This window comes from Lepus europaeus, chromosome 10 (assembly GCF_033115175.1).
Source record: "Lepus europaeus isolate LE1 chromosome 10, mLepTim1.pri, whole genome shotgun sequence".
Taxonomy (NCBI): domain Eukaryota; kingdom Metazoa; phylum Chordata; class Mammalia; order Lagomorpha; family Leporidae; genus Lepus; species Lepus europaeus.
The window spans coordinates 99882856-99898689 of NC_084836.1; the positions used below are offsets into that span (position 1 = coordinate 99882856).

Sequence of the window (15834 nt, forward strand, 5' to 3'; positions counted from 1 at the left end):
GCACCGGTGTTCCATATGGATGCTGGTTCAAGTCCCTGCTGCTCTACTTCCAATCCAGCTCCCTGTTAGTGCACCTGGGAGGGCAGCGGAGGATGACCCACATGCCACCCACATTGGAAACCCACAGGAGGCTCCTGGATCCTGACCAGCCCAGCTTCAGCTGTTGTGGCCATTTGGGGAGTGAACCAGTGGATGGAAGACTTCTCTGTCTCTTCCTCTTTCTTTGTAACTCTGCCTTTCAAATAAATGAATAAATCTGAGAGAGAGCGCGACAAAGAGAGAGCCACTGTATGTTATCTCCTTTTTATAAATGAAGAAACTAAGGCTGGGAGAGATTAGGTAATGTGCTAAGGTAACTTATTTTTTTAAAAAGATGTATTTATTTGAAAGAATTACAGATAGAGGTAGAGCCAGAGCTGAGCTGATCCAAAGCCAGGAGCCAGGAGCTTCTTCTGGGTCTCCCACACAGGTGCAGGGGTCCAAGGACTTGGGCCATCTTCCACTGCTTTCCCAGGCCATAGCAGAGAGCTAGATTGGAAGTGGAGTAGATGGGACTAGAACTGGCATCCCACATGGACTGCAGGCTGAGGCTTTAACCTGCTGTGCCACAGTGCCTGCCCCTAAGGTAAGTTCTGAGCAGAAGGGCTTCAGCACTGGTTTGTACTGAATGATAAATTTCTCCCAAGAAGGCACCGACAAGGCAGGTGCCAGGAATACGAGGGGCAACTGCTGCCTGGGAGAGCTGGGACCTCCAGAGCCCCCTCCCCATAGTGTTTATCGCACTGTGATGGGAGGTCAGGAAAGAACACGTGTGTTCAAGCTACCCCTAGGGCAACAGGAGTCTCTCCTTCTACAACAACTCTCATGGCACCCACCCAATCCCCAAGAGAGCAGTGGCAGGTGGGTCTTTTCTCCTTGGAACTGTGGCGGTGGGGCACAATGGAAGATGGAAAGAAGTCTTACTGGCTTTCTTCCCTTGGGCAAGAAGCCTGTAAGTGTGATAAGGAGCTTGTTTCTCACACGGAGGGTCCTTGAACCCAAGACGCCTCAGAGAGGAGAGACTGGCACAGCCCTGAACTGCCAGCTGAGCTAACTCTCTCTAAACATTCTAACTAGGTCATCAGGTTCCTGGAGAAGCCAGCTGTGGCTGGGAGTGGGGGATGGGGAGGGAAATTCTGCAGTCTACCAAGATCCCTACTTCCCTTCAGGCCCCACCCTCCCAGAAATCTGCACCTGCTCCCAAACTGACTCTGGCCCCCAGCTGGGCCCAGCTGTCAACGGCTCCCAATGCCCCACCCTTGCCTTACTTGGGCAGGAACTATGGGGGCTTCTTGGGCAGGAGGTACCTTGTTGCTACCTGAGCCCTTCAGAGAGGAAGCTGTGGGGCAGGGAAGGGCTAGCTTCTCCTGGAGGGAATTTCTGGCTCCACAGACAGCAAGAAAGCTAGGCACCCAGGGTACCTTACTGGCATCGTCACAGCAGGTGGCAGGGGACAGGTGATGTTTACCCTGCTGAGGCCAGAGTTGCCAAAAGGCTTCAATCAATCCTTTGAACCTGCACCTGGCCCTGAGCCCCCAAATAACAACCAGGGCACTCTATCTCATCTACAGGCTGCAGGTGCCTCCAGCTTTTATGTACCTGTAGTTCTTCCCCAGGAGTTACTAGGGACCTGACTCCATTCCATATGTGCTCTGGGCCTCTCCAAACTGGACCCCCCTCCTCACCCAACCATGCCATCTTGCTATTCAGAGGCCTCCGTCAGTCACAGGCTCCCCCTTCCCCAACTAGTTCTTTTTTTTTTTTTTTTTTTTTTTTTTTTTTTTTTTTGACAGGCAGAGTGGATAGTGAGAGAGAGAGACAGAGAGAAAGGTCTTCCTTTTTGCCGTTGGTTCACCCTCCAATGGCCGCTGCGGCTGGCGCATCTCGCTGATCTGAAGCCAGGAGCCAGGTGCTTCTCCTGGTCTCCCATGCGGGTGCAGGGCCCAAGCACTTGGGTCATCCTCCACTGCCTTCCGGGGCCATAGCAGAGAGCTGGCCTGGAAAAGGGGCAACCGGGATAGAATCCGGCGCCCCAACCGGGACTAGAACCCGTGTGCCGGCGCCGCAAGGCGGAGGATTAGCCTGTTATGCCACGGCGCCGGCCCCCAACTAGTTCTATTGCCAGCCCAGGTCCTCTTCACCTCCAGCCAGTCTGCGTCCTCACTATCTCCCCAACGCTTCGTACCCAGTCCACCTTTCAGATCTGTTTGGGTGCTTCCTGTCCATCTGCTCTGTCCTTGCCACATTCTTGTCAACTATTAAAGCCCTCACTGTCCTAACAGGCAATGACAGAGCTTCCCACATGGTCAGGCACTGTGAGAGATGGTGTGCACAGTAACAAACAGGTGCTGAGTGTCTCCGGTGTTACCGAGCACTTTGCTAGGAAACAGGATTGAACCAAAGAACAATTCTGGGAACTTCGGTGTTACTGAAAGAAACAGACAGTAGGCATGCAAACGTGGTGGCCTCTGGGGATGTGATATTTGAACTGAGACCTGAAAGAAGATAGCAACTACTCTGATCAGATCTAGGGGCGGAGTGATTCAGGCAGAGGAAAAAGAGCGAGCCTATGAGGAAGAGACTGCCATTATCTCCATCTTACAGATGAGGAAACTGAGCCTGAGTCGGAATTCTACACCGCATTGTGGAGACAGATGGGATTATTCAAGTCCCCAGTGACCCATCTCCTTTCTGACCCTTTCCACCGTTGGTGCCAAACGCAGTCAGGATCAACAATGCAAGCTGGCTGGGGAAGAGGTACAAGCTGATGATGCAGGCTGAGGGTGGAGGCCTCAGGGCTGAGTAATCCACTGGGTAGCTGATGGTGGAAGTAGGCCCAACTGGCAGAGGCCCAGGGCACCTGTGGGATGCAGCTACTGGGTCTAACCTCTTCTGCTTTTGCAGTCTACACCACAGATTTGGCAGGTCTGTCTCAAGCCATTCATGAAGAATCAGGTTTGTTCCCATTGCCTCAGTGAATTTACTTCCTTCCTGGCAGATAGTTTCTTTTGGTAGGCTAACCTGCACCTGACACTAACAACCTTTCAGGTTCATTGAGCAGACCCTGGGTGAGCCCTTGCCCAACCCTAGGCCCTTTGCCAGGAATTCAGGGCTAGTCCAGGCCTGCAAAGCAGCAATGACATAGTGGCTTGAGGATCGGCTTTGGCACCTAACAAACCTGAATGCAAGACCAGCTCTGCCACTGATGAGGTGTGTTACTGCAGCCCTTGGCAGAAGATCTCCGAGCCCCAGATTCTCCCTTTCCCACCAGAGCATTGCATTATGAGGACCAAACAAGGTGGTACGCCAAGGGCAAGAACCAAGCACCGGGCACAGAGCAAACAAGCACTCCATACCTAGTATCTGTTACTAGCACTAACAACACCTTTGGGTTTCACTTTCTTATCTATGCTTATCTATGCTTTGCTTGCTCTGCTAGGTTGGCATTATTCCTTCAGTCTCATGGATGAGAATTTGAAGCTGATCTGTCTACTGTCACAGCACCAGCAAGAAGTCAGTTGCACATGGAGTCCAGAGCTTTGTCTGAGCATGTGCTAAAACTGAACAATGCACACTAAAGATAATGAGCCCTAGCTGATGTGTCTGGAACCCAAGTGGACGGATGGGTGATGCACCCATGATGACTGAGAGGGCATGGGTACACACCACAAGGGATGGGCCTCAGTCCCACTCACAATGGCCACAATATCCCCAACACTTAGCACAGTTAGGGCCCTCATCAGTATCTACTGATTTACGAAAGAACAAAATTCCCAGGACAGCTCTGAGCACTGAACCCAGCCTGAGAGGAGGCAGGTGGCATGGGCGACAGTGGATAAAAGCAGAACAGATTCTGAGGTTGCCACTTGCTGCAGGACAAGCTCCCTTGCTCTGGTTTCCTCTGTGAGTCACTCAGCTCACCTACCTCACTGGGAATGGATTTGGTGAATTAAAGTACTACCAGCACATCAAAGGGATTGTCATTATGCTACTGACTACTAAGGTACTAGAGCATTTGGAAGCCAAATGCACCCCGAATTTGAACCCAGTTCTTCCTGGTCCTACTGTGAGGCCCTGGGCATATCATTTTCTCTGGGCTTCATTTTTCAAAACCATAAAATAAAGACATCTCCTACTTTGTAGGATTCTTAATGCTTAGAGATTAAAAAACAGCCTTTAGAGTAAGACAGATGTGGCTTCCAATCCTGACTCTGGCTCTTGCTAACTGTGAGTCCTCTTAAACCTCACTGTCCTGTAGGGATAAGGTTTGGGATAGTAACACAGAGATGACGTCACATACTGAGCGTTCGTGAGCCAATAGCCATCCAAATGCCAGTGGATGGAAAGAGCGAACATCGCGCTGTGTTTAACTGCTAGCCCCCCAGGCTTTATGCTCCATGGTATTGCCCTGGATAAGTTACTCAACCTCTTTGTATCTCGGTTTCCTCATCTGTGAAATGGGGATAAAAATAGCACCTACTTCAGAGCATCACTGTGCAAATGGAATTAATTCAATCACGCAAAGCACTGTGAACAATGCCTGGTACAGAGCAGGAACTCAATAAATGTTAGGTGCTATTAATAGTAATGTTAACAATAATATTAATCATCAGGCGGAATAAGAGGGAGGGACTGTTTAATCCTGGGACCTGGGCAGCCCATGGAATAATTCCAGAGAAGTCCCAGGGCAGCTGTCTGTAGGCAAGGTGTCAGTCAAGAAACGCACAGGACTTGAGGCTGGGGCTCCTAAGCAAAACTCCCAGCTCGGCCGTTGTTGAGGAAGGGGGGTGTTGGCGAGGGGAGGGGTGTCACCAGCCTCTGGGGAGACAAGTCAGGCTCGTTGGAAGGGACACTGTGTTCCTGGCCCGGCCTGGCTCAGGGGAACAAAGGCACGTGTGTGTGGCCGGGGAGGAGGGAGGGGAATGTTTCCCTTTCAAGAGGGGAACAAAGGATCTGAGGCATAGTTGAGTGCATTCCAATCCCCTCCCAGGCCAGCTCCCATTCCTCACATGATTCTCCAATAAGGTTTTCAACCTTCTGGTTTCCTCCAGAAAGGTGACTGGGGGAAGGGGCCAGGGCTACTGGCTGTTTCACTCCACCCTCAGTCATCAATCTCCAAGAGGCAGCACTTATCTGTGCCAAACTCCCGAGCTCTCTCTTGGGAATTTCTGCCCTATGCAAGGATGGAGTGGAAACCCCTGGGGAGCTCAGGACTAATGGATGGCACAGGGCACCATACGACAGGTTCGGCTCAGGAGGTCCACGGCCGAACTGCTACCAAGTGATGGAGCCAAGGAGAAAGCCCCCACAGCCGAGCACTGGGTGTGGGGACAACGGCCTGGTAGAACTAGGCAGGATGATCTTCTCTAAGTCTTAAAGGAGGGCTCACAGGCTGCAAGGAGAAGCTAGGTGAAGGGGGAATGGGGAGGGAGCAAAGAAAGTAATAGACAAGAGGGAGTCCAAAAAAAGGAGTTTGGGAGGAGTTGGGGGCGCCTCTAGGGACATTACTTTCCAGTTTCCACAGGCTTGCCGGCAGGCATCTGGCTACAGGGCTGGGACAGGAAGCAGTCCATGGAAGTCATTGCAATGGCATTTCCTGAAGGGCAACAGCAAAACCTCTGGTTCCGAGGGGAGCTCTGGAGTCTGCCCAGAAAGCCCTGTAGTGTGCAGCTTTCTGTAAGCTTGGCCTGAGAGTCTCATCTGAGATGAAACCAAGTAGCAGGAGGTCTGAAAGGTGGGTTCTGTCTGCAAAGACATTATTCGCAAAAATCACTAAGTAATAAACAAGAAGCTGAGTGAGGTCACTGAAGCAGCCCTGGGACAATGCCGACAGCGATGCTGTTCTGAGTTGACACATTCAATCTGCACAATAAGGTGGTGTTATTATTAGATCCATTTACATGGTAAAAGTCCAGAGTTGAAAATTCAAGCCCTGCCTCTCCTCCTGAGGTCACCTCGGGCAAGCCCATTCAGCTTCCTCACCTGACTTCCCTCTGGTGACAAGGAGGGGACACCCTTCCTGCTCACCTCTCAGGGCAGCTTCAAGGAAAGAAAGGCAAGGTAGAGGTAGATGTGAAATCAGTGCTTTGTAGGCTGTCCATAACAAAAGCCTGGCTGGGGCCTGCCTGCAGAAGAATGGGGTATTCCAGAGTCTGGGAATAGGTCTCCTATGAGTTCGTGGTAAAAAAGACAAGAACTATGATGGCACCACAGTGCCATCTCTACCCATCTCCAGCCATGCCTGGCAGTTACAGCAACCTCTTCACTGGGGTCCCTACAGTTCAATCAGCACCAGGGCTTATCATGTCCTGTGCAGTCTGGCACCAGCTCCCTCTCTCTCTGCCCCTCCCCCTGGCTGTCTGTTCCCCAGCCACACAGACCTTGCTCATCCTTGGGAATGCTAAGCACCTCCCTCTTGAGTCCACACCCTTGCTTAAAACACTTTTTCTAAGGGTACGGCACATCATCCACCTGCTTCAAGTCTTCGCTCCAGTATCACTTTTAGATAACAATTTTGTCGGGGCTCAGGACATACCAACCTAAAATATGACTAGGAAACCAGAATATGTCACCTTAAAAAAACATATATACTTCTTTGGCATATTCTGGGCTCTGCAAAGTTGAAACTTACATCTACAAAAGAAATCTATTTAGTGAAAACATCTCTATCAGACGAGGGCTGCTCCAGACAACTTCTATCTGTGTGACTTTTTATCTGTGTGACAAGGCGACCTTTATTGACCATATAATTCCTGTACCATATCAGCACTTGTGTGGCTACCAGCCCCTCAGGAGTCCCAAGGCACTATTCTATTCTGTATCTCAGGATGCCTTGTAAGGCTTCAGTCATCTGGCTTTTAAGTCCCATATTTTGTAGGATTCCTATGTATATACATGGGTCATAAAAATGGTTTTTATTTTCTTCCTGTTAATCTGTCTTATGTCAATTTAATTTGCAGCCCCGCTAAAGAACCTTGGAGGGTGGAGGGAAGCCATTTTCACTTCCCTACACCTTCTTTGGTCTTTTTTTTTTTTTTAAAGATTTATTTATTTATTTGAAAGTCAGAGTTACACACAGAGAAGGAGAGGCAGAGAGAGAGACAGAGAGATCTTCCACCCGCTGGTTCACTCCCCAGTTGGCTGGAAGGGCTGCAGCTGAGCTGATCCAGTCTGAAGCCAGGAGCTTCTTCCAGGTCTCCCATGTGGGTGCACAGGCCCAAGGACTTGGGGCATCAGCACTGCAGGCAGTAGCTTTGCCCACTATGCCATAGTGCCGGCCCCTCTTTGATCCGTCTTAAAATGACAGGCCCATCCTCCCTTCCTAGGCATGTCCTATGCCTCAACCTGTTTTATCTTCCTTGTAGCACCCATCACCTGCTATATGAGGGTGCTCATATAGTTCGCAGGAAATGGAATTAAAAGATAAGTTTATGGGGCTTGGAATAAACTGGTGTACCAGATAAGAAAAAGTTTGGAATGTCTCATCCCATACTGCAGTGCCTGGGTTTGAGTCCTGTATTTGCTCCTCATTCTAGCACATCCTGGGAGGCAGCAGGTGATTTCTCAAGTATTTGGGTCCCTACCACACATGTGGTAGACCTGGGCTGAATTTCTAGCACTTGGCTTTGGTTTAAGCCAGCCCTGGCTGTTTCTTTCTTTTTCTTTTTTTCTTTTCTTTTTTGGATCTTATTTATTCATTTGAAAGGCAGGGTTAAAGAGAGAGGGAGAGACAGAGAGATAGGTCTTCCATCTGCTGGGTCAACTCCCCAAATGGCCACGATTGGACCTGGGCTGATCTAAAACCAGGAGCCTGGAACTTCTTCCGGGTCTTCCATATGGGTGCAGGGGCCCAAGCACTTGGGCCATCTTTCACTGCTTTTCCAGGGCATAAGCAGAGAGCTGATGGGAAGAGGAGCAGCCAGGACACGAACCAGTGCCGATGCGAGATGCCGGCACTGCAGGCAGAGGCCCAGCCTAGTACACAACAGCGTCGTCCCGCAAGACATTTTTTTCTTACATTTGAAGAATGAACCAGCATTCTACCTCTCTACCTTTCAAGTAAAATAAATTAATTAAAAAAAATTTTAATGGGTAAGTTTACTTTGATGCAAAAAATTTCTAAAACCATGGAGCTATTATTACCTGCATTATTATTATTATTATTATTACCCATATGAGCACCAGTTTGAGTCCTAGCAGCACTACTTCTAGACCCAGCTCCCTGGGAACGTGCCTGAAAAAGCAACAGAAGATGACCCCAGTGCTTGGGCCCTTGTTACCCATGTGGGAGATCCAGATGGAGTTCCAGGCTCCTGGCTTTGGCCTAGTTCAGCACTGGCTATTGTGGCCATTTGGGGAGTGAACCAGGAGATGGGAGATTTCTCTCTCCTTCTCTCTGTCTCCCTTCTCTCTCTGAAACTCCGCCTTTAAAATAAAATAAATAAATCTTTAAAAAAATTCTGAAACCAACTATACAAGTATATGTGGTCCACTGCTAACCAAGATGTCACTATGTGATGCATGACTAGCTACATATTTTTTGTCTGTCTCAACCCACAGAATGTGAGCTCCAGGAGGATAGAATTTTAGTTTTGTTTATTGCTGCACTACCAGTTCCCAAGACAGTCTGGCAACAGCAGGCGCTCAATCAATGTGGTTTGAATGAGTGAATAACTAGGTAAAGGGCTACTCCCATTCTGGTATGAAAGGGGTCTGTTTCTTTCTTTCTTTTTTCTTCCTTTCTTTGAAAGGCAAAGTGCTAGAGGAAGAGGAAGAGAGAGAGACAAAGAGAGTGATCCTCCATCTGCAGGCTCATTCCCCAAATGCCTGCCACAGCCAGGGTTGGGCCAGGCCAAAGCCAGGAGCCAGGAACTTCATCCATGTCTCCCACAAGGGTGGCAGGAACTCAAGTCCTTGGGTCATCCTCTGTTGCCTTTCAGGCCAATCAACAAGAAGCTGAATGAGAAGATGGAGGTGGGACTTGATCCCAGGCACTCTGTTTTGGGTTGCTGGGTTGTGGGCATCCAAAGTGGTCCACATGGTCTGCCTCAAACACCTGTCTCTTTTTCATTAGGTGCCTGTTAGGCCCAAGACCTCTGCTCAGTGCTGAGGGGACAAGCGTGGACTCCACCCTCAGGAATCTCCTAGACCTGAGAGACAGTAGATCAGTTACGTATGTCTTGTATGTACCAAGTCAGACTCTCCCACTGCTCTTTGCATTTTCCAAGTTTTGCTAGGTTCCATACCAATAGGAAAGGCCTTTTCCTTAAGTTATCTGAAGCTGGTACTCACATTCTCCTGGATGTGATCTTCCCCAGGCTAAACAAAAGACCCAGTGAGACTGCCTGCCCCTGGGAACTGAGACAGTCTGCCGGCCAGAGGGCCAGAAGAGAAAAGGCTCCAGGAGCAGGGTGAGCCCTTCAAAGAAAGAGGGAGTTCTTAGGGAGGACTCTGGAAGTGCACTACAGGTCGGGGTAGGGACAGGGTCTCTCTTAACTAAGGCAGCAGCAGATTGTTTCCATAGCAGAGTGGCTCACTGGGAATTACCCCTCCATCTACCCATGCTAGACCCACACAGCCACACTGCTGAGAGACAGCCCCGCACTGGAGGCTGGGGTGCCAGAGAGGCAGGAGGCTCCGCACAGAGGTCTATGCTCAGCCCACTGGCCTCGGGACAGCTATCTGCTGCTGCCTCCTGGACCCCCCAAATTCTGGTGACTGCCCACCCACACAACAAGAAAACCCTGCAGGTTCCCTAGAGGCCCCCTGAAAAAATACCTGGGTAATTTTCAACCAGAAACTGAAGGGCTTCATGGGGTCACTGGGGAAATTATTCCCGGGAAGTCTGGAAAACCCTGTGAGGGCGACAGCGTTTCAAGAGCAACCTAAAATGAACGTACAGAACAAGTGGGTGTTCCAAGGGGCAGCCCCTGAGACTCTGCTACCTCATTTTGGGACCTGAATGAGATTACTAAAAATTTCCACTTTTGGGGTTTCTGATAGGGTTTCCCCCAAAAAACCACAGCATTGCCAATGTCTGCAAAGGGAGCTAAGGTGGTTCGCCTACACATACACAGGTGCTGCAGAGCCCTGCAGCCTGGGAAAGGACCCTCCCAAGTGGCTCTCAACAGCAACGTCTCCAGCAGGCTAAAGGGTTTCTCCAGGGGCTGCTGTCCCAAAGGGCCCTGGCCCCCCAAAGTCCTCACCCACACTGCCACTGGGAAGCCCCAGAGATAGTCCCTTCAGGGAAAGTCACCAGCACAAACAGTCCACTTGAGTATCTCCTGGGCTGGTTTTGTTTCCTCAGGAGCGAGTGGGGCTGGGAGGTGGGGGTGGGGCTGGGAGGTGGGGGTGGGGCTGGGAGGTGGGGGTGGGGCGGCACGGCAGGCAGGGTTCAGATCCCTGAGGGAGGAAGCCCTTCACTAAAGAGTGCTTCCACCCTACAATTAATGTAGGGAAGGGCTTTTGTTCTAGATCCTTTACTGGAGTCCAGCTATGGAGCTGGCTGTCATTATTCCATTTTACAGGTGGGAGACAGACGGACAAGAGTGACAGGTGACTCCGGTCAGGCAGCGTCTGGCATTCCAGTCTGGGGAGTATCACCTGGCAACTAAGGAGAGATACTTGGGGCAGGCCACCTCCTCACACACACACCATTCTGTCAGCTACCAGCAGGGCCTAAGAGGGCTTTAACAACGAAAAACTTAACAAGAAGCCCACTCTGATTGGCCAAACCCTGAGACTCACTTGACACCTGTCATTCCTGAGTTTTACCAGTGTGGTTACCCACAGGCCTTTCAGAACCCGCTGGGGAAGACAAAGGCACTGTTTTCCCCACAGCTACTTGAACAAAGCTAAGATCACATCCCAGCTCACAGAGAGTACCTTCACAGGTATGTTTTGATTGGCCACTAGCACCTCTGGCTTTCTCTGCCAATCTGTCTGGGTCACTTTGTTACTCCCTGGACAATCTCTGTCGACTTTAAGGGTTTAGGCCATAGAGTTAGGCCAAGCTCAGTATAAATTCTCACTCAACTGGCTGAGGGACACCCAGGACCTGTCACTTGTCACTAGGAGCCTCATGTGTAAACTGGGAATAAAACCATCTATTTTGGTCACTATGGGAAGACAGGATGAGGGAAGGGCCTATGGCTGGTTATGGCCAGCACCTAGCGCCCTGCCCACCTCAGTAAACGCTCAGCAAACTCACTGCTTAAGAACCTAACACAATGCCTAATACATAGGAGGTCCTCTGTAAAGGCTAATTTCCTTCCCTTTCCTGCGACGATGCCAAATTTAGACAACATCCTTCGGCAGAGTGGCCCGTAACTCCTACACTCAGGGATCCCTCAGCTGAGGCCTCCAGGCTGAGCTGCTACTGCAGTAGCCAGTCACTGCGGCTCAGAGCAGGGTGGCACCTTTCCCGGCTCACTCAGAGGACTCTGACTCAAATGTTCTTCACCCCGCGGCCTCAGGGGAAGAACACACTCCCAGGAATGGTTCTGACACAACTCGCTCTTCTACACACGTCCTCTGTGTTCACCAAGAGGAAGCGACGTGTATGTGTGAGTGTGTGTGTGTGTGGTATGTTGTCCAACGGGCTCTGACATTTTTCAACGAGGCGATGGGAGGTGGAATTTCCATCCAGTGGTGGGCGAATGGACGGGCCCAGGCCTGCTGGGTTTTAGACCTTTTTCACACGCAACGCTGGGTTGCTGGCAATTCTCTGGTTGGGATGGCCCTGTGCAGACTGGCTGGCAGACGAGGCACCTCTCCCAACCTGCCTTTTGTTTATAGCTGGCCACAACTCACCTGGTATTAGGACCACTGGCTAGAGACAGTGGTCAAGGCAAAGTGGGCAACTGGCCCACGTCCCTCCACAGAGAAGCCTCAGAGGGTGTGTCTGAAGTACTGGAATCCTGGAATCAGCTGAACAAATATTTGCCCCCAAAGAGAATCAAAGCAGGAGGGACTAGGAGAGGTCATCACACAAAACCCAACAGGAACTGTTTAATCATTTATCCCCCAGGGAGTTCATTTACAAAATGGCTTTTCAAGTCTATCAGCCTTAGCTCCAGGGAGCCTCCGGCCTCTACCACCCCCACCCCCACCCCCACCACGTCGCCTACTGACTTGACCCCCTAGCCTTTTTCAAGAGCCTGTGGAGGAGAAGAGCTGACGAAGTTGCAAAGAAACGGGAAACGAGCCAGGGGGTGGGGTTCGAGGAGAAACTCCGGAGGTCTGGCTCCGAGGTAAAGCCAAGTGCCGGCCACGCCCCGGCCCAGCCCACGACAATCACATTCCTGGCATTGCTGAGTCCAGGTGCGCGGCCCTTCCACCTCAGCTCCTTCAATGGGTGACTTATTCCCCACAGCCTGTCGATTTTCTGCATTTTCTGAGGGAACAGAATGCCTACGTTCTGCACCTCCCCTAGGCGGGGAGACCAGCAAGGAAACAGGACCAACCCCGCCTGCCGCGACCACTGGTGCAGAAGGTCCCCCCACCACCTCCTCGTGACTCAGAGACGGGAGAGAGACGCCTCCCTGCCCGGACCGGGAGCTCCCGGGCGTCCCTCACTCTGCTCACTCCACCTCCAAGGCTTCCAGGACTCTGCGAGACAAGGCGAGCCAGCCACGTTTCCCAGTGCAGGAAACTGAGGTGCAAGAAAGTAAGAGCCTGTCCAAGGTCACACAGCTGGCTAAGACAGGGGCTGGCGCTCCCACTCACGTCCAAAGTCTGTCACCAAATTTCAGTGGCCCACAGAGTCCCAGACTGACTTCTTGCCTTACCAGCCGGCCAGTCAGAGGCAGAGCAGCTGGAGCTCTTCACCCCACCCCAGGCAGCGAGTGAGGTGCAAAGTCCTGGGGCTTAAAGCGTGACACAGCAAGAGCTCCACACACAGGCTAACCATGCAGAAAGTTGCAAGCTTGGTGCAGCACCAACTCAGGAGGTGCAGCACCAACACGAGTTGGCACAGCCCACGCTGACCTAAAACCAGACAACCCCGAACACACCAAGCCACTGGGGGGAACTCCAGCTTGGCCCCACAAGAAAACTCTGAAATAAAGGGAAGGAAGCCCAGGACAGGATGGCCAGTCCTGGAGAAGAAAGGATGCAGCGATTTGTGGGTCCCCAGCACGCCACCACCTGCTCCAGACATTCTGCTTGTCACCCTTTAGCATGGAGAACCACTGTGAGGGGGCACTGGACCAACCCCCCACTCACAGATAAACACCTCGGCTGTTCTGTGCCGAGAAATTGGAAACTAAGCATGGACTATCAGGGTCATGAGGGTGCCCAGATCGAAAGAACCAGGTCTGGTGCTGAAATGGGGCCAGTCGGGCCCCCTTAACAGCCAGTGCCTCCAACAGTCATCAAACTAGACAGAAGCTGCAGGCAAAGGCTGTTGGGGATCCTCTGACAGAGGCCAAGGCACGGGGACAAATGAGGGGTGTGGTTCTTACCCAGCCGCCGTTCTCCTGGATCCAAGGCTCTAGGTGGTCATTCAGGTAAGTGGCCATCCACGTCGCGATCCGACTCACCAATACCTGCATCTCCTTGTCCACGCTTTCCACGCACAGTGCCCCGCCAAAGGAGAAAAAGGCCACAATGCGACCCCAGTTTACCCCATCCCGGAAGAGTTCGTTCACTACTTGTTCAAAGCTCTGATATGCCGTCCCTGGGGTGATGTGGAGCTGGGATGTCAGGTCGCTGAATGCCCGCCGGTACCGCAGTTCAAACTCGTCACCTGCCTCCCTCAGAGCCTGCTTCACTGCTGTCATGGGGATCACCTCCCGGGCATCCAAACTGCTGCTGTGGCCAGTGGCTCCATTCACCGCGGGGCTGTCCGCCGGGTGCCAGGCTGGGTTGCCATTGATGGCACTGGGGGTCTCCATCTCTGGTCCAGTCCCTTCCGGGGCCTCAGTCCTGTTCTCTTCCACATCGCTAAACTGACTCCAGCTGTATCCTTTCTGTGAAAGCTTGTAGGAGAGAAAGTCAACCACCAGCTCCCGGTTGCTCTGAGACATTTTTATAATAGGGATGGGCTCAACCAGTCCATTGTCCAGAACACCTGCTCGCTCACTGAGGCTGGTCTCTGCTCAGGGATTCTCTTCTGTGATCCAAAGCCAAGATAAGGCTCTGAAGGGAGAGAAAGAGCTTCAGGGAAAGAAAAAAAATTAGCATGCATGCCATATCCCCCCCCCCCCCTCCCCGCAACATCCCCTTCCCCTTCCAGGTACCAAAACTCGTTTCTTTGTGGCTCCTATGAAGGTCTGGGTCTAGGTTCCACCAGACTTCAATGAAGTCAAATTGTTAGGCACCACTGGGCTCTGAATCATCCCACTGGCCTCTTTTATCCCAGCCACCTCTTTTTCTCCGAAACGGCTGTCCTCGGAAAGTCACCCCATGGGCAGTCCCCCCCCCCACCGCCCGCCGCCCCCGCACCACCTACATTCAATTCCGTCTAAGCCGGCGGCAGCAGGCAGGTGCACCCCCGTAAGATCTTTTGTATCATAGGTCGGGAGAGGAGGTGGCGGCAGGCCGGGATGCCGGTAACTCAGCCGGCTTCGCGGCGGCTGGCGAAACAAACAGCTCCGGCCGGAGGGATCATGCGACCCGGCAGGCTGGGCGCCCAGAAGGCGACACAGGAATTGCGACGCTCAGGAACCAGCCCCCTTGCTGGCTTGCTCCTCCATTGCCGGGATCCAGGGCCGCCGCTCCGCTCCGCGCCCGCGGCCTCCAGCCACCCGGGAGCCCAGCCCCCTCGCTCTCGCACGCCCCTTGGCTCTCCGCCTCCTACTGGGAGCCAGGAGAACTCTCCCGGAGGTGGCTGCTGAAGGCTTAAGGGTTTTCTTTCTTTCTTTTTTTTTTTCTCCTCCACTCCGGTCTATTTAAGTACCGGCCCTGGGGGAGGTTTCCGAAACCCTGAAGGGACTTCTCAATGGGGCTCAGGGTTTCGATGAGGGACGCGGGGAGGAGAAAGCTGCCTCCGATCTGCCATCTGACTTCGGGAAGGCCACCCCCGGGCCTTTCCGGGAAGCTGAAGGCCGGAGACCCCCGACAAACGCCGCTGATTTTCTTTGAATTCCCCAAAGGCCCTGAACGTGGCGGTGGGGGATTGCCAGGTCCTCCATTCCCCGCCCGGATACAATGGCCGCCGGCGCCCTGCACAAAGACGGGGTGAGGGGGAGGCGCTGGGCCTCTCCTCGGGTCGGGAAGAGGGGTCGAGGCCTGCTTGAGGCCCCCCACGGCTGAGACCACGTTTTCCTAGGGACAGGCCCAAGGCGGCTTCTGGGAGCCCCGAGAGGGCTCGGAGGCCGGGGGCTGAACCTCTCCGGAGCCCGGGGTGGGTGGGCTGCGGCCTCGAGGCTTCTCCCGCTCGCTAGGCCGGGTACCCGCCGAGCCACCGCCCCGTTGCTAGGCAACCACCCTCCCTCAGGGGCGCCCCCTAGACCTTTCTGGGAGGAGGGGTCTAGCCCCCGGCGGCCCTCCCCCGGCGTAGCCAATCGGCGAGCCCAGTCGGCACGCAAGCGGGACGGCGAAGGCTCCCATTGGGCGTATCGCCTGTCACACAGAGGGTAGGCGGTGTTCTTACCTGCAAGTCCCGCGAGCCGTGGGGGGCCACATCCCCCCTTCATCGGCCAGGTGGTTTCCAGACGCGACGGTTCTTCGCCGCCGAGTTCCGTGCCGCGGACTCAGGCCGGCCTCCCTGGCTGGCTGCTCGCGCGGTCTCTCTCGAACAAGCCGGCCTCAGTTTCCCCTGAAGAGACCGGGGGAACTTGCAAGCTCAGTCAC

General features: G+C 52.9%; 1 protein-coding gene across 6 annotated transcripts in view; it reads right to left on the reverse strand.

The window, feature by feature from the left end:
- The window catches only part of BCL2L1 (BCL2 like 1), a 57924-nt gene extending 42090 nt beyond the window's left edge, over positions 1–15834 (reverse strand). The window contains exons 1-2 of one of the 6 annotated variants that reach the window (XM_062203995.1): positions 15635–15834; positions 13503–14178 (exon numbers count right to left, since the gene is read on the reverse strand). In XM_062203995.1, coding sequence (XP_062059979.1) covers positions 13503–14066 — 564 coding nt within the window. In that variant the 5' untranslated portion in view covers positions 14067–14178; positions 15635–15834. Of the gene's footprint in view, positions 1–13502; positions 14197–14279; positions 14372–14491; positions 15372–15634 lie in introns of those variants that run through there. The other 5 variants (XM_062203992.1, XM_062203993.1, XM_062203991.1 and 2 more) reach the window with 5 other exon arrangements.